At 37.4% G+C, this 24,821-nt stretch overlaps 1 protein-coding gene across 7 annotated transcripts in view; it reads left to right on the plus strand.

The window, feature by feature from the left end:
• The window catches only part of PHF8 (PHD finger protein 8), a 94,904-nt gene that overhangs the window by 52,064 nt on the left and 18,019 nt on the right, over positions 1 to 24,821 (plus strand). For all 7 annotated transcript variants that reach the window (XM_081808840.1, XM_081808841.1, XM_081808843.1 and 4 more), the window contains one exon: positions 22,156 to 22,251. In XM_081808840.1, the coding sequence (XP_081664966.1) occupies positions 22,156 to 22,251 (96 nt within the window). The remainder of the gene's footprint in view (positions 1 to 22,155; positions 22,252 to 24,821) is intronic.

Consider the following 24,821-nt stretch of genomic DNA (forward strand, 5'->3'; position numbering starts at 1 on the left):
CATGTTGATGTAAAAGTTGGGTATTCATCCTTTCTGATGGCTGAGTAATATTCCATTGTATATATGGACCACATCCTCTTTATCCATTCATCTGTTGAAGGGCATCTCGGCTCTTTCCACAGTTTGGTTATTGTGGACATTGCTGCTGTGAACATTGGGGTGCATATGGGCCTTCTTTTTTTTTTTTTTTTAAAGATTTATTTATTTTAGAGAGCAAGCGAGCACAGGGCGGGGGAGGGGCAGAGGGAGAGGGAGTCTCAAGCAGACTCTGCACTGACCGTGGAGTATGACGCAGGGCTCGATCCCACAACCTTGAGATCACAACCCAAGCCTAAATCAAGAGTCGGCCACTTAACAGACTGTACCACCCGGGTGCCCCTTCTTTATTTCTTTTCTGTGAATTAATTCACTCAGTCTTTCACCCATTTTTCTATTAGGATGGTGGGTTTTTTAAATTGATTTGTAGTTCTCTATGTAGTCTAGATTTCTTAGAGTGTTTTTTTTAATATATTCTGGAAATGTTGCAAAATGTTTTCTTTTAGTCTGCTGCTTGTATTTTAATTTTAGTTATGGTATCTTTTAGCATGTAGATTTCAGTTTTTGCGTAGTTACCTTTATCAATTTTTTTAATATTTTGTTTTGTGAAAGAAGATTCATATATTTTTACCAAAAACCTGTATAGATGTTAAAATTTTATCTCTTTCTCTGGAATTAAGTTTTATGAATTACGAGAAGTAAGAATCTAACTTAATTTTCTTCCATATGGTTAGTCATTTGCCCCAACACCATTTATTCACTAGTTCATCATTATCCCCCTGGTTTGAAATTCTTCTTTTGTCATAAACTAAATTCCCATCTGTATGTGGATTTGTTTTTCTACTCTGTTCCCAGCTCTCTCACTTAATAGCTGTGTGACATTGGGCAAGCTCTCTGTGCTTCTCTGTTAGAATAGTACCTACTTCACAGGTTGTTGTGAGGATTAAATGAATTAATATTCATAAAGCACTTAGGACATTGCCTAGCACGTGGTAAGTGCTGTGTGTTAGATATTATTAATATTTTTCTGTTCTCTAAAATTTGTCCATTTCTGTTAGGATACCACATAGGTTAGTTACTATAGGCCTTGTATCTCGTAGGGCAAATCCCCTCTGCAGAACTTGCATTAGACCTAGGGAGGGCACAGATTTTCAGCAAGCCCATCATCTCTGAATGGAGCTGTGATTGGTCTTAGGGGCATGCCACGTTCTCCTGGCCACTCACCTTAACCTTCAGCAGTCACATCAGCCTATAGCTAAAACATCTGCCCCTGGTCTAACTACTCCCCTCTGCTTCCTGCTTTGCCCAGCGACATGAGAAAGGCAGTTTAATAAGGAGATGCCAACCTACTTGTTCTTATTCTTCCATACTTTCTAGGCCATTATTGTGTTTTTTCTATTCCAGATGGATTTTAGAATCAGCTTGTCAAATTCTATGGAAAATCCTTTTGGGATTTTTTTTTTATTATTATTAGGATTGCATGGCATTGGTAGATTTATGGAAACCATCATCTTTCATCAGAGGCCTTTCTGCTATAACAGGATGTATGTATTCTTGAAAAACTTCGTGTCCTGAAAACTTGTACACTAAAAATAATAGGACTTACAAGAAAAAGAGGGCTAGGGGCACCTGCCTCAAAATTTCTGTGGCTTTGAAGCCAAAACAGGATTATTATTAGGACTGCCATTATTTGGGTGTTTTGGGATTTGCTAACTGGCATTTGCCCTTAGCATCAGAGTCAGTGGGTTCTTGGTAGCCTTAACCCCTGGGCTGAGGCTTCTTCTTTGCAGATGGATGTAGGTTTTTGAGGGCATTTGCTTAAGATAGATATCCGCATCATCAAATTAAAATCTGATCCAGGGCCTAAACTTCAGCAATCTTTTTGTCTTTTTAAACACAGGGCAAGTGTCTCCATAGTTTCCTGATGTGCTTTCTTAGCCATCATCTTCTCCCATCAGAGCTTAATTTTGTAGAAAACAAAGGCACCATTTGCTCTTCCTCTAATGGGAGGCACTATTGTGGGATTTTTGGCTTTTGTCTATAGGTATTCATGTATTGCTAAGGCTTTCCTGGTAATTGTGAGAAAATTCAGTGTAACTTCTGGATGGCTTTGATGTCATTCTGCTATTTACCTTTTGGGCATGACCAGTCACAAAACAGGCCACCTTGTCCTTCTGTCTTCAGTCATGATCGGTCTCTCTATTCGGGTTTTCTTATATATGTCTTCTTCAGTTTACTAGGTGTTTTTTAGTTTGGTTCCTATTGAAAGTGGCATCTTTTTATCTATTACATTTTCCATTTGGCTGTTGCAAGTATGCAGGAAAAGAATTGATCTTTCCATTTTGATCCTGTATCAGACCGCCTTACTATACTCTTACTAGTTTTATTAATTTTTCAGTTAATTGTCTTGGGCTCTTGCGGGAGGTGATCTTTGTCCCCTCTCTTAGTCTGCTAGGGCTGCCATAATAAAATACCACAGACTGGATGGCTTAAACAACAGAAATTTATTTTCTCACAGTTTTGGAGGCTGGAAGTCCAAGATCAAAGTGCTGGCGGTGTTGGGTTCCCCTGAGGCCTCTCCTTGGCTTGCAGATGACCACCGTCTTGCTGCTTCCTCATCTGATCTTCCCTTTGTGAACACGGGCCCCTGATGTCCTTGTGTATATCCTAATCTCTTCTTAAAGGACACAGTCAAGTTGTATTAGGGCCCACCCTATTGGCCTCATTTTAACTTAATTATCTCTCTGAAAGCCTTATCTCCAAGTACAGTCACATTCTGAAGTACTGGGGGTTAGGAACTCAACATTTGAATTTTGGAGGGGGTTGGGGAGACACAGTTTAGCTCATAATATCCCTTTTCTTTCACGTATTCGTACATCTAGATTTTTCTAGTTTTATTACAGTGTTGAGTAGTCACAGTGATAAGGGGGCATCCTTGTCTTATTTCTGACCTTAGAGGTAATGCTGCCAGTGTTTTCCCACTTAATACATAGGGCTCTGTAGGTCTCTGGTAGGCTATGTTCATGAAATTCAGGGGAGTGTCTATCTCTAGTTTTAGAGGTTTTTGGTTTTTTTTTAAGATCAGAAATGGAATTAGGTTTTAGCAAATGGTTTTTGGCATCTTTTGATTATAAATACATCGTTTTTCTCTGTTAATTTGTTAGTGGTGGTTTACAGTAAGAAATAGAATTACTGCTTTTGAGCTGACATTTCCTTCTTGGGATTGGCTGTACTTGATCATGGTATTTAACAATTTTGTTTAGTTCATTTGATTACTAATCGTCTTGTTTGTTTACTCTTAAGTTCTGGTTTTATTTTACTCCTTTCTCTTAATGTTCTTTGTACAACATCTCAGGTTGAAAGCTCTTTTCCTTTATTTTCAGTCTGTTTTCCCTTTTGATAAAGGGTTTTTTTTAATTTTATTTTTTAAATTAGCACGAAGTAAAATTGGCTTTGTTGGTATACACATGTTTAGATTCTTGTAACCACCACCAAAATGAGCATATAGAACCTCCTCAAACTCCCTTATGTTGTCCCTTAGTAGTCATGCCCTCCCTCTACCCCTAACACCTGGCAACCACTGAGCTCCTCTCCATCCCTGTGGTTTTTGCCTTTGCCAGGATGTCACATAAATGGAGTTGTACAGTGTGTAATATTTTCAGATTAACCTCTGTTACTCAGCATAATGCTCTTAAGATTCATCCATGTTGTTGTGTTTCAATAGATTGTTCCTTTTTATTGCTGTAGTCCATTGTATACCACAATTTCTTTATCCGTTCACTCACTGAAGGACATTTGGGTTGTTTCCAACTTTGGGTGATTATGAATTGAGCTGCTATGAACATGCACGTGCAGGCTTTAGGTAAATGCCTTAGAATGGGATTCCTGGACTGTATGGGCAGTGTATAAGAAATGGCCAAGGTGTTTCCCAGGGTGGTTGTGCCATTTTACGTTCCTTCCAGTAATGTGTGAGAGTTTCAGTTATTCCACAAGCTTGTCAGCACTTGGTGTTGTCATTGTATTTATTTTAGCCATCCTAATATGCATATAATGAATAGCTCATTTAGTGGCTTGTCTAATGGCTAATGATATATCTATTGGCCATTCATGCATACATCCTCTTTTTTGAGATGTCTTTAAATAGACACTTTGAATGACTTTTGCCTATTTTTTATTGAGGTATAATTAACATAGAGTATTATATTAGTTTCGGGTACACAATATAATGCTTCAACAGTTCTGTACATTACTCAGTGCTCATCAAGATAAGTGTACTTTTGGCCCGTGGGTGGCTCAGTCGGTTAAGTGTCTGCCTTTGGCTCAGGTCATGATCCCAGGGTCCTGGGATCGAGTCCCGCGTCAGGCTCCCTGCTCAGCTGGGAGCCTGCTTCTCCCTTTCCCTCTGCTGCTTCCCCTGCTTCTGCACTCTCTCCTTCTCTCTCTCTCTGTCAAATAAATAAAATCTTTTAAAAAAAGATAGGTGTACTCTTAATCCCCTTTATCTATTTCACCCATTCCCCCTAACCACCTCCCTTGGCAACCAGCAGTTTGTTCTCTGTATTTAATATTCTGGTTTTTTGTTTGCTTGTTCCTTTGTTTTGTTTCTTAAATGGGTAAAATCATATGGTATTTGTCTTTCTCTTACTGACTTATTTCACTTAGCATTATACTCTATAGGTCCCTTTACATTGTTGTAAATGGCAGGATCTCATTCTTTTCTGTGGCTGAGTAATAGTCCATTGTGTGTGTGTGTATAGATATGATATATATATATATATCTTGTATCTTCTTTATTCATTCATCTGTGGATGGACTTATCTGTGGATGAGTTGCTTCCATATCATGGCTATTATAAATAATGCTGCAGTAAACATAGGAGTGCATATATCTTTTCAAATTGGTGTTTCATTTTCTTTGGGCAAATACCCAGTAGTGGAATTACTGGATCATGTGGTAATTCTTTTTAATTTTGAGGAACTTCCATACCGTTTTCCACAGTGGCCATCTTACCACTTGCATTACCACATACAGTACACCACAGTTTCCTTTTCTCTGCATCCTCGCCAACAGTTGTTATTTCTTGTCTTTGATTTCAGCCATTCTGACAGATGTAAGGCGATACCTCACTATAGTTTTGTTTTGCATTTCCATGATGATTAGTGATGTTGAGCATCTTTCGTGTGTCTGTTGGCCATTTATATGTCTTCTTTGGGAAAATGTCCTTTCAGGTCCTCTGTCCATTTTTAAATCAGATTCTTTGGGGTTTTTTGGTGTTGAATTATATAAATTTTTAATATTTTTTGGATATTAACCCCTTATTGAATACATCATTTGTAGATATCTTCTCCCATTCCGTGGGTTGCCTTTTTGTTTTGTTGATGTCTGCAAAAGCTTTGTATTTTGGTGTCCAAATAGTTTAATTTTGCTTTGGTTCCCCTTGCCTGAAGAGACTTATCTAGAAAAATGTTTCTACTTCCAATGTCAAGGAGATTACTGCCTACATTTACTTCTAGGAGTTTTATGGTTTCAGGTCTCACATTTAGGTCCTTAATCTATTTTTAGTATATTTTTTGTATGGTCCAGTGAAGATGGTCCAGTTTCATTCTTTTGCATGTAGCTGTCCTGTTTTCCCATCACCATTTATTGAAGAGACTTTTTCCCCGTTGTATATTCTTGCCTCCTTTGTTGTGGATTAATGGACTGTATGAGTGTGGGCTTATTCCCAGGTTCTCTATTCTTTTTGATTGATCGATGTGTCTGTTTTTGTGCCTGCACCATACTGTTTTGATTACTGCAGCTTTGTAATATATTTTGAAATTCGGGATTGTGATACTTCCAGCTTTGCAGCTTTGTTCTTCTTTCTTAAGATTGCTTTGGCTATTCAGGGTCTTCTTTGGTTCCATGCAAATTTTAGGATTGTTCTAGTTCTGTGAGAAAATGTTGTTGGTGTTTTGAAAGGGATTGAATTAAATCTGTAGATTGCTTTGGGTAGTATGGACACTTTAACATTATTTGTTCTCCCAATCCATGAGCATGGAATATCTTTCCATTTGTTTGTGTCATCTTCAATTTCTTTCATCATTGTTTTATAGTTTTTTAAAATACAGGTCTTTCACTTTATTAAGTTCATGCCTAGGTATTTTATTATTTTTGGTACAGTTGTAACTGGATTTGTTTTCTTAATTTCTCTTTCTGCTACTTAATTTTTAATATATAGAAATGCAGCAGGTTTCTGTGTGTGCAATTTTGTTTCCTGCAACTTTACTGAATTCATTTATCAGTTCTCCTAGATTTTTGGTGGTGTCTTTAGGGTTTTCTATTTGTAGTATTATGTCATCTTCAAATAATGAAACTTTTACTTTTTCCTTACCAATCTAGATATGCTTTTTTTTTTTTTTTTTTTAGATACCCTTTATTTCTTTTTCTTGTGTGACTGCTATGGCTAGGACTTACAGTTCAGTGTTGAATAAAAGTGGTGAAAGTGGACATCCTTGTCTGGTTCCTGATCTTAGGGGGAAAAGCTCGCAGTTTTTCCTCAGTGAGTATGATGTTTGCCGTGGGTTTTTCATAGATGGCCTTTATTGTGTTGAGGTATATGTTCCTTCTAAACCTACTTTGTTGAGAATTTATATCATGAATGGATGTTGTACTTTGTCAAATGCTTTTTCTACATCTATTAAAATGATCGTATGGTTTTATCTTATTGATGTGATGTATCATGTTGATTGATTTGTGAATATTGAACCACTCTTGCATCCTGGGAATAAATTCCACTGGAGCGTGGTGAATGATTTTTTTAATATATTGTTGGATTCAGTTTGCTACTATTTTGTTGAGGATTTTTGCATCTGTGTTCATCAGAGATACTGGCCTGGAGTTTTCTTTTTTTGGTGTCTTTATCTGGTTTTGGTATCAGGGTTATGGTGGCCTTGCAGAATGAATTTGGAAGCTTCCCTTCCTCTTCAATTTTTTTTTGAAATAATTCAAGAATAGGTGGGTATTAACACTTTTTTTTTTTTTTAAGATTTTATTTATTTATTTGACAGAGAGAGACACAGCGAGAGAGGGAACATAAGCAGGGGGAGTGAGAGAGGGAGAAGCAGGCTTCCCGCCAAGCAGGGAGTCCGATGCAGGGCTCATTCCCAGGACCCTGGGATCATGACCTGAGCCGAAGGCAGACGCTTAACGACTGAGCCACCCAGGTGTCCCAACACTTCTTTAAATGTTTGGTAGAATTCACTTGTGAAGCCATCTGGTCCTAGACTTGTTTGTTGGGAGTTTTTTGATTATTGATTCAATTTCATTGCTGGTAATCAGTCAGTTCAGATTTTCTATTTTTTCTTGTTTCAGTTATCGAAGGTTATATGTTTCTAGGGATTTATCCATTTTTTCCTGGACTGTCCACTTTGTTGGCATATAATTTTTCATAGTATTCTCTTATAATCCATTGTATTCCTCTGGTGAGGATTGTTATTTCTCCTCCTTCATTCTGATTTTGTTTGAGTTCTCTCTTTTTTCCTTGATGAATCTGGCTAAAGGTTTATCCATTTTGTTTATATTTTCCAAGAACCAGCTCTTTTTTTCATTGATCTGTTCTATTGTTTCTTTATTTCTGTTCTACTCTTTATTATGTCCTTCCTTCTATTTAGCTTGGCTTTGTTTGTTCTTCTTTTTCTAGCTCCTTTAGGTGTCAGGTTAGGGTGTTTATTGAGATTTTTCTTGTTTCTTTAAGTAGGCCTGTATTGCTGTAATCTTCCCTCTTAGAACAGCTTTTGCTGCATCCCAGTGATTTTGGACCATTATGTTTTCATCCTCATTTGTTTCCATGTATTTTTTAAATTCCTTTTTGATTTCTTGGTTGACCCAGTCATTGTTTAGTAGCATGTTATTTAGCCTCCAATTATTTGTGCTCTTTCCAGAGTTATTCTTGTGGTTGATTTCTAGTTTCATACTGTTGTAGTCGGAAAAGATACATGGTATAGTTTCACGCTTTTTGAATTTATTGAGACTTGTTTCATGGCCTAACATGTGATCTGTTCTGGAGAAGGTTCCACGCGCACATAAAAAGGATGTGTATTCTGTTGTTTTTAGGTGGAATAGTCTGAATATATCTGTTAGGGCCATCTGGTCCAATGTGTCATTCAAAGCTGTTGTTTTCTTGTTGATTTTTTTGTCTGGATGATCCTTTCACTGATGTAAGTGGGGTGTTAAAGTCCCTGACTATTATATTACTGTCTCTTCCTTTGTCTGTTAATGGTTACTTTATGTATTTAGGTGCTCCCATGTTGGATGCCTAAATATTTACAGTTGTTCTATCCTCTTGTTGTATTGTTCCCTTTATCATTAGGTGGTGTCCTCCTTTGTCTCTTGTTGCAGTCTTAGTTTTAAAGTCTATTTTGTTTGATATCAGTATTGTTACCCAGCTTTCTTTTTGCTTCTGTTTGCGTGGTAAATGTTTTTCCATCCTTTCACTTTCAGTCTGCATATGTCTGATGCAAGTCTCCTGTAGACAGCATATAGATAGGTCTTACTCTTTTATCCATTCCACCACCCTGTGTCATTTGATTGGAGCGTTTAGTCTGTTTACATTTAAAGTAATTATTGCTAGGTATGTACTTACTGCTATTTTGTTATTTTTCCATTGTTTTTATACTTCTTTGCTCTCTTCCCTTGTAGTTTAATTGCATTCTTTCATGATATGCTTGGATTCCTTTCCCTTTATTTTTTGTGTATGTATTACAGATTTTTGATTTGTGGTTACCATTAGGTTCATAATAACATCTTACGCGTATAGCAGTCTATATTAAGTTGATGGTCACTTAAGTTTGAACCCATTTTAAAGCATTACATTTTTACCACTCCCCATGTTTTATGTATACAATGTCATACTTTACATCCTTTTATTTTGTGACTCCCTTGACTGATTTTTTTAGATATAATTGATTTTACTGTTTTTGTTTTTGTGCTTTAACCTCCATACTGGTTTGATAAGTGATTCATGTACTACTTTTATTATGTGTTCGCATTTTACCTGTGAAAATTTTCCCCATCATTTGCTTACTCATGATTATGGCCTTCTCTTTCCACTCGAAGAATTCCCTTTAACATTTCTTGCAGAGCTTGTTTATTGGTGATGAACTCCTTTAACCTTTGTTTGGCTGGGAAACTTTTTTTTAAAAGAGAGGGAGTAAAGGGAGGGACAGAGGGAGAGGAAGAGGAGAATCTTAAGCAGGCTCCATGCGCAGTATGGAGCCTGATGCAGGGCTCAGTCTCACAACCCTGAGATCATGACCTGAGCTGAAATCAAGAGTCAGACGCTTAACTGACTGAACCACCCAGACACCCCTGGCTGGGAAATTCTTTATCTGTCTTTCTATTGTGAATGATATCCTTGGTGTGTAGAGTACTCTTGGTTGCAAGTTTTTTCCTTTCAGCACTTTGCATGTATCATGCCACTCTCTTCTGGCCTGACAAGTTTCTGCTGAAAAAAATCAGCTGATAACCTTATGGGGTTTCTCTTGTATGTAACTGTTTTATTTTCTCTTGCTGCTTTTAAAATTCTCTTTATCACCACTTTTTGCCATTTTAATTACTACGTGTCTTGGAATGGACCTCCTTGGGTTAATTTTTTTTTCCCCTTGAGTTAATTTTGTTGGGTGCTCTCTGTGCCTATGGGATCAGGATATCTGTTTCCTACCCCAGATTAGGGAAGTTTTCAGCTATTATTTCTTCAAATAAATTCTCTGCCCCCTTCTCTCTCTTTTCTTCTTCTGCAATCCCTGTAATGTGAATGTTACCACACTTGATTGATGTCACAGAGTTCCTTAGTCTATTCTCATTTTTTTCTTTTTGCTGTTCAGCTTGGTTGCTTTCCATTATCTTGTCTTCCAGATTGCTGATCCATTCTCCTGCCTCCTCTAATCTACAATTGATTCCTTCTAGTATATTTTTATTTCAGTTATTGAGTTCTTCATGTCTCACTGGTTCTTTTTTATATTTTCTGTCATGTTTGTTGAAGGTCTCACTGAGATCCTCCACTCTTTTCTCAAGTCCAGTGAGTATTTTTATGACCATTACTTTGAATTTTCTATCAGGCATATTACTTATCTTCATTTCGTTTAGCTCTGTTGCTGTGGTTTTGTCCTGTTCTTTCATCTGATACAGATTCCTCTGTCTCCTCATTTTATCTGACTGTCTTTGTTTCTGTGTATTAGGAAATTAGGCTACATCTCCTGATCTTGAAAGTAGTGACCTTATGAAGAAGAGGTGTTGTAGTGCCCTGTAGCACAATGCCCCCTGTTCACCAGAAGCAGGCAATTTAGGGGTGTCTCCTATGTGGGTGCATGTGCCCTACTGTTGTAGCTGCTCTGTGTTTGCCTTCAGTCCAGTTGGTTGCAGTGGCCCTCTCTGCCTACTTTGGGCACACAGAGCAGGGTTTGGTCCCTGTGCTGTTAAAGGGCCTGTCTGGGGTTGCCATGAGCTTGTAGTTGGGTGGTATCAGTAGTTAGACACTTGCCTGCCCTCAGCCCATCTGCTGGGGCTGCAGTCACATTGACCTGCAGGGCAGTCTCCCTATGTAGTACTCTGGAAGGCTTTCATTGGTTGGTGGGGCTGACAGACCAGATGCCTGCTCCCAGTCCAGGACTGATGGGCAGAGCACTATCTCTGTGCTGCCAGTTATAAGGTTTGGGTGCTGGAACTGAGGGCATTCTGGTGTGTGTGGTTATCTTCCCTTCTCCCCAGGGCAGTAGTCACTTTGGAGTGGCACTCTTCCCTGCTGGGGTTGCTTGCAGGGTGTGTTGGGACAGGAGGAGTAGCTTTGGAGGGAGCCCTGCCTCCTGAGTTGGATGGGCTGATTGGCAGGAGAGCATGGGGGTAAGGCACATGATGCTAGCAAGATAGGTGGACAATGTTTGCACTGGTTCCCACCAAGTGGCCTATCTAGGCTGGGGATGGGGGAAGAGAAATGGTGCCCACCAACGGTTTTGTTCTTAGAGAGGTCTCCTAAAAATCCCTGCCCCTCCAGCACAAGTTCTGAGATTAGTAAATAAATCTTCAGTATAAAAGCACCCCAGGTGCTTTTCAGACTGCTGCTTCTGTGCTTTATATTGGCTGGGTTGTTACAAAGGCCCCTAAGGGGCTGGGACCCAGTTCCCTGTTGCCCCCCAGCTCTCCAGGATCTAAGCCCTCTCTAGGATCTAAGCCTGTTGATTTTTAAAGCACCCAGAGGTAAACCCTGCTGACTGTAAAAACTCTCAAAGTGAAGCCCCACTTGTTTTCAAAACCAAATGTTATGGAAAATTTGTCTTCCACAGTCTTCCTCTGTGCCCGGGGTGCCTGGAGTGGGGTCTCATCCTCTCACTTCTTTGTGCTTGTAGTGTCCCTTCTGTTTATGGTTAGTCTTGTTTCCATCCCTCCTCCGTTTTTGATGTGGCCTTCTGTCTATAATTAACTGTGTAATATCTGTTCTGCCAGTCTTTGTGTCATTTTCAGGGTCAGTTGCACGGATGTGGCTGTTTATCTTGGTGTGTCTCTGGAACAAAGTGAGCTCAGGATCCTCCTATTCCTCCATCTTCCAACTTTGCCTGTTTTTTAATTGGGTTTTTTTTTCTTAAATGTTGAGCTTTGAAAGTTCTTTATATAGTCTGAGTTCAAGTCTCTTGTCAGATACAGGATATTTTCTCCTAGTCTGAGCTTCTCTCATTCTTAACACCTCCTTTCTTAAAACAAGCACTTTCATTTTCTAGAAAGTCCAGTGTATCAGTTTTATCTTTTAATGATTATGCTTTTTGTGTCTCATTTAACAATTCTTTATGTAAACTCAGGTCATAACAGTTTTTGCCTCTCATCTAAAAATTTTACGGTTTTAGGTTTTACATTTCTAACCATGATCTATTTTGACTAAAGTTTTACATAAAGTATGTTTAGGTTGAGGTTCACCCTTTTTTTGGTGTATGGATGTCCAGTTGTTCCAAGACCATTTGTTGAAAAGACTTTTTTTTCCCCATTGACTTACATTTGCATCTTTGTAAAAAATCAAATGGCCATATTTGTGTGGCTCTGTTTCTGGATTATTTTTTTTTTATTGATGTATAGATCTGTCTCTTTGCCAATACCTCACTGTCTTGATTACTGTAGCTTTACAGCAATTCTTAAGATCAAGTGGTATGAATTCTTCAATTTTGCCTTTCCATGTAAATTTTAGAATTGGTTTGTCTGAATCCACAAAAATTTCTACTGGGATTTTGATTGGAAATGTGTTTAAATGTATACATCAATCTGGGGAGAATTGGCATCTTTATTTTTTTATTGAAGTAAAATTCACAAAACATGTAGTTTAACTATTTTAAAGTGTACAACTCAGTGGCATTTAGTGTATTTTCCAAGACATTTTTTTCACCCCAGGAAAAACTCCCCATATCCATTAAGTGATTGTTACCCATGCCGCCCCCTCTTCTTGTCCTCTGGTAACCACTAATCTGCTCTCTGTCTGTATGGGTTTGCCCATTATAGAGATTTCATATAAAAGTAATCATGTAATATGTGACCTTCTGTGTCTGCCTTCTTTTCTTTAGCATAATGTTTTCAAGGTTCATCTAAGTTGTAGCATATATAAGTATGTTGATCCTTTTTATGGATGAATAGTTATTTCATTGTATGGATATGCCACAATTTATTTATTTGTTCATCTGCTGATGGGCATTTGGGTTATTTCCATCTTTTGGCCATTATGAATAATGCTGCTACAGACATTTGCGTCTGTTTCTGTGTGGACATATGTTTTCATTTGTCCTGGGCATACACCTAGGAGTCGAATTGCTGGGTTTTATGGTAATTCTATGTTTAACTCTTTGAGAAATCATCAGACTGTTTCTACAATGACTGCAAGACAATTGGCATCTTAGATATCAAGTCTTCTATGTATATGGTATTCCCTCTGTATTTAGTCTTTTTAAAATATCTTTCATCAGTGTTTTATAGATTTTAATACAGATCCTGCACATGTTTTGTTAGATTTATCCCAAAGTTCTGTATTTTTTGGAGATGTAAATGGTACCTTTTTTAACTTTTGGTTTCTAATTGTTTAATGATAGGATACATAAATGTGATTGATTTTGTGTTTTGACCTTGTATCCTGCAACCTTGGTATATTCACTTACTCTAGGAGTTTTTAAAAATATATTCTTGGGATTTTTTGTATAGATAATCATGCCATGTGCAAATATGGACAGTTTTATTCATTTCATTCTAATCTGTAAGTCTTTTATTTCTTCTTGCCTTTTTGTTCTGGCTAGGACTTCCAGCACAACGTGGTGACAGTGAGCACCCTTACCTGTTTCCAATCTAAGGAGGAAAGCATTCAGTTTTTTCACTATTACAATGTTAGCTGTAGGCTATCAGGTTAAGGAAGTTCACTTTTTTTTTTTTTAAAGGGTTACTTTATTGTTTATATTTTCCCCATGCCTTTAGTGTTTTTTTGTTTTTTTTTAATTTCGGGGCTCGATCCCAGAACCCTGGGATCATGACCCGAGCCAAAGGCAGACACCTAATGATTTAGCCACCCAAGCACTTCTATTCCTGTTTTGCTGAGAGTTTGTTTACGAGTGGGTGTTGAATTTTGCCCAGTATTTTTGTTCCATCAATGGATATGATCACATGGTTTTTCTTCTTTTGTCTGTTAATATGGTAGGTTACGTTGATTGATTTTCAAATATTGAACCAGACTTAAAATTACAGTATAGACCTTACTTGATCATGGTATATTATTCTCTTTATATATAACTGGATTTGATTTGCTAGAATTTCACTGAGGATTTTTGTGTCTGTGTTTATGATGGATATTGGTCCGTAATTTTCTTTTCTTTTACTCTCTGACTTTAATTTTGGTATCAGGGCAGTACTGGCCTCAAAGAATAAGCTGGGAAATATTCCCTTCTCTTCTATTTTGTAGAAGCAGTTGGGTAGAATTAGTGATTCTTTTCATTTTCGAATGTTTAGTAGAATATGTGAGTGAAACCACCTGGGCCTAGAGATTTCTTTTTCAGATTTTAACTATGGTTTTTATTTTCCTTAGTAGGTTTGGGTTATTCAGGTTATCTGTTTCTCCTTGGGTGGTTTTGATAGTTTGTGTCGTTCGGAGAATTGATCCATTTCAGCTAAGTTGTAGAATTTATGGGTGCAGAGTTGTTTGTAGTATCCTCCTATTATCCTTCTAATGTCTGTGAGGTCTTTAGCATCTCTCTCTTTTTATTCTTGATATTAGTAATTTGTGTCTTGTCTTTTTTTCTTGGTCCTTCTTGCTGGCATTTTATCAATTTAATGGATCTTCTCAAAGGACCTGCTTTTGGTTTTATTTAATATTTACTACCATTTGTTTTATTACTCAGGGTTTAGTCCATATTGATAATTTTGCATTATGAACTTGAGAAGAATGTGTATTCTACTAATGTTGGGTTGAGTGTTCTATAAATTTCAATTAGATCAAGTGGATTGATGGTTATGTCTTCTTGTCATTATGTTATTATGTTATTTCCTATCAGGTAATTTTCCTTGGTGTAAAGTTACTTTGTCTGATGATACAGTCAATCCAGCTTTCTTTAATTAATGTTGGTATGGTGTATCTTTTTCTATCCTCATTTATTTATTTGTTCATTTATTCGTTCATTCATTCGTTTATATTTACCATGACCCAGAACTCCATCTGTATCATTTATCTTTGTTTCCCAAGTGATATTCAATTCACAGTCACACAGAATTAAGAGAAAAAAAGCTTGAATCTGTTCTCTCTGCTATTCACTGAAATAATTTAGAATAAGATGAGGCCTCATTTCTCTCAACTAATCCAAGAGGAAACTGGTATTCACTGTTTGAAAAAAAAGAAAGGAAAATAAACTTTTAAGACTGAACTGACCCATTCATTGTAGGTCAGGAAACATCTATACACCTCACTTATCAGCAGGAAAATGCAAATGGATACAACCACATAATTACTTAGTATAATTTAGAATTCTTACTTCAGTGCTTGCAGGGATGTGGCGGGACCAAACTGGTGCAGTCTGGTGACAGGAACATTAATCGTGAAATCTCACTGTGGAACATGTAGCCCAGACAGTGTCTCCCACAAATCCATCAGGAGACCAGTTTGCCAATATTCCTGTAGGGGGCCTTGATGCCCATCCCTTGGGGAAAGGAGAAGTCAAGGGTGATAAATGTTAGCACAGTCAGAAATAATGAGCTAGATTTGCACACAACACTAGATATTTTTCAGGAGAAATTTAAGTGACTGTTATTCTTTTATTTTTAACCTATCTGTATGATTCATTTAATGTGAGTTTTTTGTAGCCAGCATTTAGTTGAATCTTGTGGTTTTAAAAAAAAAATCCTTATTGATAATCTATTTTAGACCATTTACATTTAATGTAACTAATGATATGTTCAGGTAAAGGCTTACCATTTTATTATGTCATTTATATTTGTTTTCTCTGCTTTTTGTTTCTCTTTCTCATTTCTCCACCTCATTTGGATTGTTTGGATAAATTTTAGTATTTGATTTACATTTATCAATTGAGTTAAAATTTTACTATTTTTCTTGTATAACACCAGTTTTTATTTTTTTTTAGATTTTTTTAAAGATTTTATTTATTTGAGATAGAGCGCACAAGCAGGGGGGAGGGGCAGAGAGAGAGGCAGACTCCTTGCTGAGCAGGGAGCCCGATGCAGGACTCAATCCCAGGACCCTGAGATCATGACCTGAGCCGAAGGCAGATGTGTAACCGACTGAGTCACACATGCGCCCCTGTATAACACCAGTTTTTAAAGAGACTGTCCTGGGGCGCCTGGGTGGCTCAGTCGTTAAGCGTCTGCCTTCGGCTCAGATCATGATCCCAGAGTCCTGGGATCGAGCCCCGCATTAGGCTCCCTGCTCTGCGGGAAGCCTGCTTCTCCCTCTCCCACTCCCCCTGCTTGTGTTCCCTCTCTCACTGTGTCTCTCTCTGTCAAATAAATAAATAAAATCTTTAAAAAAAAAAAATAAAGAGACTGTCCTGTCCCCATAGGATAATCTTGGCACCCTTGTCAAAAATCAGTTGACTTTGGGTGCCTGGGTAGCTCATTTGGTTAAGCATCCTATTCTTGATTTCAGCTCAGGTCATGATGTCAGGGTCGTGAGATCAAGCCCTGCATTGGGCTCCATCTGGGCTTGGAGCCTGCTTAAGATTCTCACTCTCTCTCTCTCCCTCTGCCCTTCTCCCCCCTCCCATGTTCACACATGCTCTCTTTCTCTAAAAAAAAATATCAATTGCCTATAGATGTAGGGTTTTTTTTTTCTGGACTCTCAATTCTGTTCCATTGATCTATATGTTTATCCTTATGCCAGTACTAAAAATGTACAAATCACTGTAGTTTTGTAGTAAGTTTTAAAATTGGGAAATGAAATCCTCCAACTTTGTTCTTTTTCAAGATGGTTTTTGCTATTCTGGGTCCCATTTTGGGATGAGCTTTTCCATTTCTGCAAAAAAATGCCATTGGTATTTTGATAGGAATTGCATTGCATTTGTAGAATGCTTTGGGTATTATTGCCATCTTAACAATATTAAGACATCCAATCAATGAACATAGACTGGTTTTCCATTTATTTAGGGCTTCAATTTCAGTAATGTTTTGTGGTTTTCAGTATTTAAGTCTCATATCGTCTTGGTTAAAATTTATTCTTAATTGCTTTATTCTTCTTGATGCTATTGTGAATGGAGTTGTTTTCTTAATATTCTTTACAGATTGTTATTTGCTAGTGTATAGAAATACAACTGATATATTTTTAAAGATTTTATTTATTTATTTGTCAGAGAGAGAGCACAAGCGGGGGGAGCGGCAGGCAGAGGGAGAAGCAGACTCCCTGCTGAGCCAGGAGCCCGATGTGGGACTTGATCCCAGGACCCTGGGATCATGACCTGAGCCGAAGGCAGATGCTTAACCAACTGAGCCACCCAGGCGCCCCTAGTCTTTCACTTTTAAGTGTGATGTTAGCTGTGGGTTTTCATAAATGCCTGTTACTGTATTGAAGAAGTGCCCTTTTCTAGTTTTCTGAATGTTTTTATCTTGAATGGGTGATGGGTTTTGTCATTCTTTACCTGCATCAACTGAGATGATCATGTGTTTTCCTTCATTTTATTAGTGTGTGTAGTATATTGACTTTCCTTTATTAGGAAAAGGAAATAACATTTTTGTCATTAAACCTCAAATGAATTTAATTTTTTCTTTCACATAATTTTGAAAAATATTCCTTTTTTCTTTACTTTTCTTTCAGTTTTATTGAGAAATAATTGACATAAAGCATTGTATAAGTTTAAAGTATATGGAATAATGACGTGACTTACATATATTGTGAAATAGTTACCACAGTATGTTTAGTTAACATCCATGGTCTCATATAGTTACAAAAAAAGAAAAAGAAAGGTTTTTTTTCCCTGTGATGAGAACTTTTAGGATCTATTCTCTTAGCAACTTTCAAATAGACCAGACAGTTGTATTAACTATAGTTGTCATGTTGTACACTGATCTTTATAACTGGAAGTTTGTACCTTTTGACCACCTTCATTTAATTCCCCCCACTGTCCAATCTCTGCCTCTGGTAACTACAAATCTGATCTCTTTTTCTATGAATTTGGATTTTTTTCTTTTAGATTCCACATGTAAGCAAGATCATACAGTATTTGCCTGTCTCTGACTTATTTCACTTTGCATAATACCCTCCAGGTCTGTCCAGGTTGTTTCAAATGGTAGGATTTCCTTCTTTTTGTGGCTGATTAGTATTCCATTACACATATACCACACTTTCTTTATCCATTATGCATTGATAGATTGATTTTGTTGATTAATTTTCTTACTTTGAACCACTCTTGCATTCCTGGGATAAATTCCTCTTGGTCATGGTGTATAATCCTTTTAATAGGCTGCTGAATTTTCTAGCATTTGATTGAGGATTTTTGCATCAATACTCATAAAGCATATTGTTTGTAGTTTTCTTTTCCTGTAGTATCTTTTTCTGGCCTCATAGTATGAGTTTAGAATGTGTTCCCTCCTCTTCTATTTCTTGGATGAATTTGATAAGGATTCCTGTTAATTTTTCTTTAAATGCTTGGTAGAAATCACCAGTGAAGCCATTTAGTCCTGCACTTTTCTTTGTTGGAAGCTTTTTGACTACTGATTGAATCTCTGTACTTGTAGGTTAGTTGAAATTTTCCATTTCTTTTTAAGTTAAAGTGATTTGTGTGCTTCTAGGAATTTGTCCATTTCATATAGTTTATCTAATTTGTTGGCATACAATTGTTCATAATACTCGCTTACAGTTCTTTTTATTTCTGGAAGGTCTGCAGTTATGTCCCCACTTTCATTTCTCATTTTAGGTGTTTGTGTCTTTTCCTTTTTTTTTTTTTTTTTGGTCACTCTATAGTTAAATACTTGCCTATGTTGTTGATCTTTTTGGTGTCACTGATTCTCTTTATTGTTTTTTATTCTCTATTTAATTTACCTGTGCTCAGATTTTTATTATTTCCTTCCTTCTGTTAGCTTTGGATTTAGTTTAGTTAATCCATTTACATTTAAAGTGATTACCAGTAGGGAATGACTTATTTCTATTTTGCTATTTGTTTTCCATGTATTGTATCATTTTGTTCCTCATTTCCTTGTAACTGCTTTCTTTTGTGTTTAATTGATTTTTTTGTAGTGTGCCGATTTGATTCACTCCTCATTTTTTAAATGTTTTTTAGTTTTTTTTTCCATAAGATAAGCCCTGGAGATTATAATTAATATCCTAACTATATAACTTTATAAGTTTAGTTTGAATCAGTACCATTTCACTTCCATAGCATACAAAGACTTCGTTCGTATACAGTTGTCTTACTTCATCTGTTATTTTTGTCACAACTTAAACCTTTATATATTGTGTTTCTATTGACACAGATTTATAGTTATTATTGTATGCATTGGAATTCTAAATCATATAGCAAACAAAAAGAGGAGTCAGAAACCACAAATACAACAATATGGGCTTTTATATATACCTCTGTACTTACTTCTACTGGTGGTTTTTGTTTCTTCATGTAACTTTGAGTTACTCTCTAACATCCTTTCATTTCAGCCTGACAGACTCTATTCAGTATTTCTTAAAGGGCAGGTTTACTAATGACAAGCTCTCTTAGATTTTGTCTACTTGAGAATGTCTTAATTTGCCTTCATTTTTGAAGGATAGTTTTACCCAATATATTATTCTTGGTTGACAGTTTTTTATTTCAGTGTTTTAAATAGATCACCTAACTGCCCGCTGGTCTCCATTGTTTTTGATTAGAAATTGATTGTTAATCTTATTGTGGATCCTCTTGAGATGACAAATTGCTTGTGTCTTGGTACTTTCAAAATTCTCTCCTTGTTTTTATCTATTGACTGTTTGAATATAATGTAGCTCATTGTGGATCTCTGAGTTTATCCTACTTGGAATTCATTGAGTTTCATAGATGTTTATCTTCATATATTTCGTAAAGTTTGGGAAGTTTTTGTCTGTTATACCTTCATATAGTCTTTCTGCCTCTTTTTTCTCTGTCCTCTCCTTCTGGGACGCCCATATGAATATGTTGGTAAGCCTGATAGCATCCCACAGGCCCCTTTGCCTCTGTTCATTTTTTCTTCTTTCTTTGTGCTCATCAGACTGGATAATTTTAATTGTGCTTTCTTCACATTCACTGATTATTTCTTCTGTCTGCTCAAAATCTTAACTATTGAATCCCTGTAGTGAATTTTTCACCACCACATTGTACTTTTCAGCTCCAGAATTTTTTTTTTTTTTTTTTTTTTATTTGACAGAGAGATAGACAGAAGAGCACAAGCAGAGGGAGTGGCAGAGGGAGAGGGAGAAGCAGGCTCTGCACCGAGCAGGGAACCCGATGCGGGACTCGATCCCAGGACCCTGAGACCATGACCCGAGCCGAAGGCAGACGCTCAACCATCTGAGCCACCCAGGCGCCCCCAGCTCCAGAATTTCTATTTGGTTCCTTTTTATATTTTCTATCTCCTTATTGATATTCTATTTTTTGTTGAAACAGGGTTCTCTTTGATCATATAGGGCAGTTGATTTAAAGTCCTTTGTATAGTAAGTCCAATGTCAGCTTCCTCATGGACGGTTTATATCAATTTCTTTTTTTCTGTAAGTAGGACATACTTTCTTGTTTCTTTGCATGCCTCATAAGTTTTTCTGAAGCTGAGACATTTTGAATATTATATAATGTGGTAACTCTGGAAGTCCTATTTTCCTCCCTCCCCAGAGTTTGCTGTTGTTGCTTACTGTGAGCTACAAGTTATCTGTTTATTTAGTGACTTTTCAAAGGATTTTTGTAGACTGTCCTTTTGTGTGTGGTCACTGAAGTATCCATTCTGTAGCCTCATTGGTCAACTGAGATTTCTTGACAGAAATTTACTTAAATACCAAATTGAGCAGATTTTGTTGTTGTTGTTGTTAAGCCTTCCCCTTGTTGTAAGTTTTTGATTGTATTCCAGAGTCCCCAAAATGTTTATTCTTACAGTTTTTGCTAGCTCAACAGTTGCTACAGTGGAGGGACAAATACTTGGAGCTCCTAATTCCATTTGGGGGGCATCATTCCTTCTACCTTTATATTTTTAATATGCATATTTTAACTTGCATTTTCTTTAAATGTCTAGACTTACTTATTATCTACATCTTAACCTCTCTTGAATAAGACATGAACCTTAGAATGGAATTTCTTTTTGCATGTTACTTTATGCTTATTATCTCTCAATCCTCACAACTTTTCAAAGCAGGTGGTATTATTTCAATTTTACGGGTGAAGATAGTGAGACCTAGAGAAGTTTTCCTAAGTTACAAAGATAGTGAGTCAGTCCAGGATTTCAAAGTCATATCTGATCCCTAGACTCAAGGTTTTTCTACCATACCATACTTCTTTCCTTGAGATGGAAAACCCTTTCAGACCCAACAAAATAACATTGACAGCCACTGGGGCTATTAGGAATGGGATCTTTCTCAAACAACTGTTACCAGCAGTCATTTCTTTTGAGGGACAATCGGTGACCCCTCTTTTTTTTTTTTTTTTTAAAGATTCTTTAATAAAGGCAGGGGTTTTACCTCTTTGCCCAAGAAAAGAAGGCCTGAGAAATGAACTCATTTTCCTATAAAGAGGTCCTACTAGAAGGAAGTATGAGACTGGATTCCTCTGATGAAGCAGAATTCTAGAGAAATTTGAGGCTGGTCATTAGGAGGAGTAGGATCACTAGGAAGAAGTTTCACTCTCACTTTGCTTCTCTTTTAGGTTTAGAAGCAGTAACAACAGAGTTTGACTTCATCAGTAGGATCTATCTACATCATTGTCCCATTAAATTCTACACGTGTTGCCTGTGGATTGTGAGGAGAGTGTGATAAAACTGGATGTTTGTGTGTATGTGTATAGAATGAGATACTTGTGTGTGTTTTGCCGTTCAGATCATTCAGTTTCAGTAATCTTGTTGCCAGTTCAGCCCAAGTGGTCTTTTTGTTCCCTTTGTGCGAATAATGTGTATAGCATTTCTTTTTCCATTTCAGCCAACATTTATTGAGTACCTACTTTGCATTGTGTTAGGCTCCCTTATTTTGAAATCAAATAATACTTATCCCTGCCCTCACAGTAAATTGGGGGTGACATATTTGCTTTTCAACTCTCAAATACTATATAACAAATAACTCTAGTAGAGGTACACCCAGGATACTCTGCAGAGTTGAGACATCTGAATCAGATTAGAACAAGAAAGGCTTCTTAGGAAGTGAATCTAGAGCTGAATTTTGCAGGGTCAGTAAAGTAACTCATGAGGTTACTCACTAAATGGATGTTGAATGAGTGAATCAGAATTAGGTGATACTTGGAGAAGGATATTTGCAGCAAAGGTACAAAAGTAGAAAGACATGAAGAGTATGTGGCACATTCAGGGATTCCTGCATTTGAGTCTGGATTAAGTAAAGGGTCTACTGGTAGGGGAGTGGGAGGAGCTGAGGTGTAAGTATCATTCTGTCTTCACCCTTCTGGATGAAATCTCAGTTTACCCTGCTTTTCCCTCTCACTGCAGTTTACCCTTCCCTGGAGTCTGATGATGATGACCCTGCTTTGAAATCTCGACCCAAGAAAAAGAAGAATTCAGATGATGCTCCATGGAGTCCTAAAGGTGATCCAGTATTCTGTCCTTAAACTCTGTAGGTATGGTTTGGGGAAAATAGGCTGGGGGTAGTTGGGATATTTAACATAAGAAGACATGATTCAGTCACTCATTTGTTTACTCAGCAAACATTTGTTGAGTACCACCTGTGTGCTAGGGTACCGTGTTAGGTGCTGGAGTGAAAATGATCGTGATAAGACACATTTCATGCACTCAGCTCAGCAAAGTCAGAGGTAATGGAGCATGTTGCTTCTGATGTTATATGGCTTGAGATGAAAAGAAGACCTTGAGTGGATTCCAGCCAGCAGTCTGAGGCTTCTGAGAACATTCTGCTACCATCATCCCAGACCTTTAGTAATATGTTGTCAAATGAAGGAAATTCTGCTGACTGTTGAACTCTACAAGGCCCAAGAATCCTTAGATTGTCACCTGTACTGGCTGAGAGGCCAGCTCTGAGGAAGGAAGAAAGAATGATCATTGAGTTGAACATGGAATTTAGAGGGTATAAAAGAATTTTATTCATCTCACTGGTTGGGTAGTTTCAAGTTGGAGGGTGTGTCAGTTAGCTTTTGCTGCTTATCAAATGACCCCAAACTTAGTGGCTTAGAACAATGACAGCCGATCATTTCTCATGATTCTGTAGGTTGGCTAAGCTATTGTTCTAGTCTTGACTGGCTTGGCCCCAGGCTGGGTGGTCTAAAAAGATCTTCATCAGGAGTCTAGACCTAATTTGGGGTGGCTAGTGCCTCTCTCCATGTGGACTCTCCTGGTCCACCAGGAAGCCAGCGCAAGCACTTTTTCACAATAAAGCAGAAGCATGTCCATTAGCAAGAGAGGGAAAGCCCCAGTTTGCAAGCACTTTTCAAGCCTCTGCCTGTGTCTTGTTTTCCGTTGTCCCACTGGCCAAAGCAAGTTACATGGTCGAGCCTCAATTCCAGGGGTGGAGATATAGATTACATCTCTTGAGACAGGGAGCTGCAGAATCCTCGTCTGCATGCAGGGAGATGTGGGCAAGTTGAAAGCCAGTACTGCAACAGTCTGCCACAGACGGTGCTCGCACCTCAGTACCCATGGTTCCCTAGGAAATCCCCTGCTGGCTCCACCCATCCTTATCTGGCCTTTCTGCTATTTGCTTGGGGTTGGGGGAATGGGGTGGTAGGGTAATCCTAGAAGTGCTGTCTTAGTGAGTCAGTCAGCAAATGTTACTATTTTCTGATTGTATTTTTTCCCTATAGTTTCTGGCTGATTAGCACAGTAGGAAAGTTGGAAAATACAGAAAATAGAAGAACGTGTAAGGAAGAAACCACCCTTGATTCTGCTACCCAGAGGCAGCCCCTGTATTAATGTTTTGACGTGTTACCTTCAAATCTGTTTTTCCTATGTATTTCTTTTTATGGTTGAAATTACAGTGTGTATACAATCCTGTATCTTGCTTTAAATTTTTTTTGACTTTTAAATTAATGTGTATAGGATAGCAAATCATATAGCACAGAGGAGTTTAGGATGAAATACAGTGGTCTTCACCTCTGCTTTCCTCACCTCCAGTCCCATGCCTGAAAGACAACCTTCTAGTTTTCTTTTTTCCTGGTCATTACCTCCAAAACTCAAGCTAATAGGGTTTATACCACTATTTCTTGATGTATAAACTTAGCCTCTGTTTCTCTTCCTCTCAGCTTCCGTCAGTCTCTCTTGATTACCCACTTTATAAGATACAGACATTAGTACACTGTTCTTTCTTCTTCTGACCTTCTGTGAATCGTACATTTTCCTTTACATTGTCAAGGTTGTTAGCATTTACATTGCCTTGTGATTAATACTCTATATTAACTAGGGGTTGACTGTAAAAGTTGAAAACCAATTCATAAACCTGACCTTTTAAATATTACTTCATAAGAATGTCCTTATGCCATTGTTTATAAATATTTTAATAGCCACAAAATATTCTATCCCATGGATATGCCTTTTTTACCTAACTTCTTTAATGTGAAGCATTTAGCCTATTGCCTAGTTCACATTTGGGGTGAACATATTTATATGTGTTGGTGTCTCTGATTATTTACTCAGGATGGATCCCTATTAAACTCCAAAAGGACAAAACTTACATGTGGGTATATAGTAAAATCTTTCCCTCTCACCCCTGTTCCACAGCCTTCACTTCCCAACTAGAATCCTCCACTGGAGGGTTGCTATAAGCCTTTAGTTAATTTCCAGAGTTCTGAAAAAGTTTATTCTGACATTTTTTACCAGTTTTTTCATTGTTTTAATTCAGGAGTGTTTGGAGGTCCTTAACTTTGCCATTTTTGCTGTTGTCATCCATCGTAACATACTAAATAGTTCAGTATGCACGTCTATGAAAATGACATTTTCTTCTATAACCATAGTACCATTTTATGACACCTAAGTAAAGTAACATTTACTTTCTCATATCATTTAGTACCAAATCCTTATTCAAATTTCCCCACAATTGTACCAAAAATATCTTATGATTTGCTTATTCAAACCAGGTTCTTTCTTTTTTTTTTTTTTAAAGTAATTCTTTTTCTTTTTTTAAGATTTTTTATTTATTTATTTGACAGAGA

This window comes from Leptonychotes weddellii, chromosome X, assembly GCF_054177405.1.
Source record: "Leptonychotes weddellii isolate Sample4059 chromosome X, ASM5417740v2, whole genome shotgun sequence".
Classification (NCBI taxonomy): domain Eukaryota; kingdom Metazoa; phylum Chordata; class Mammalia; order Carnivora; family Phocidae; genus Leptonychotes; species Leptonychotes weddellii.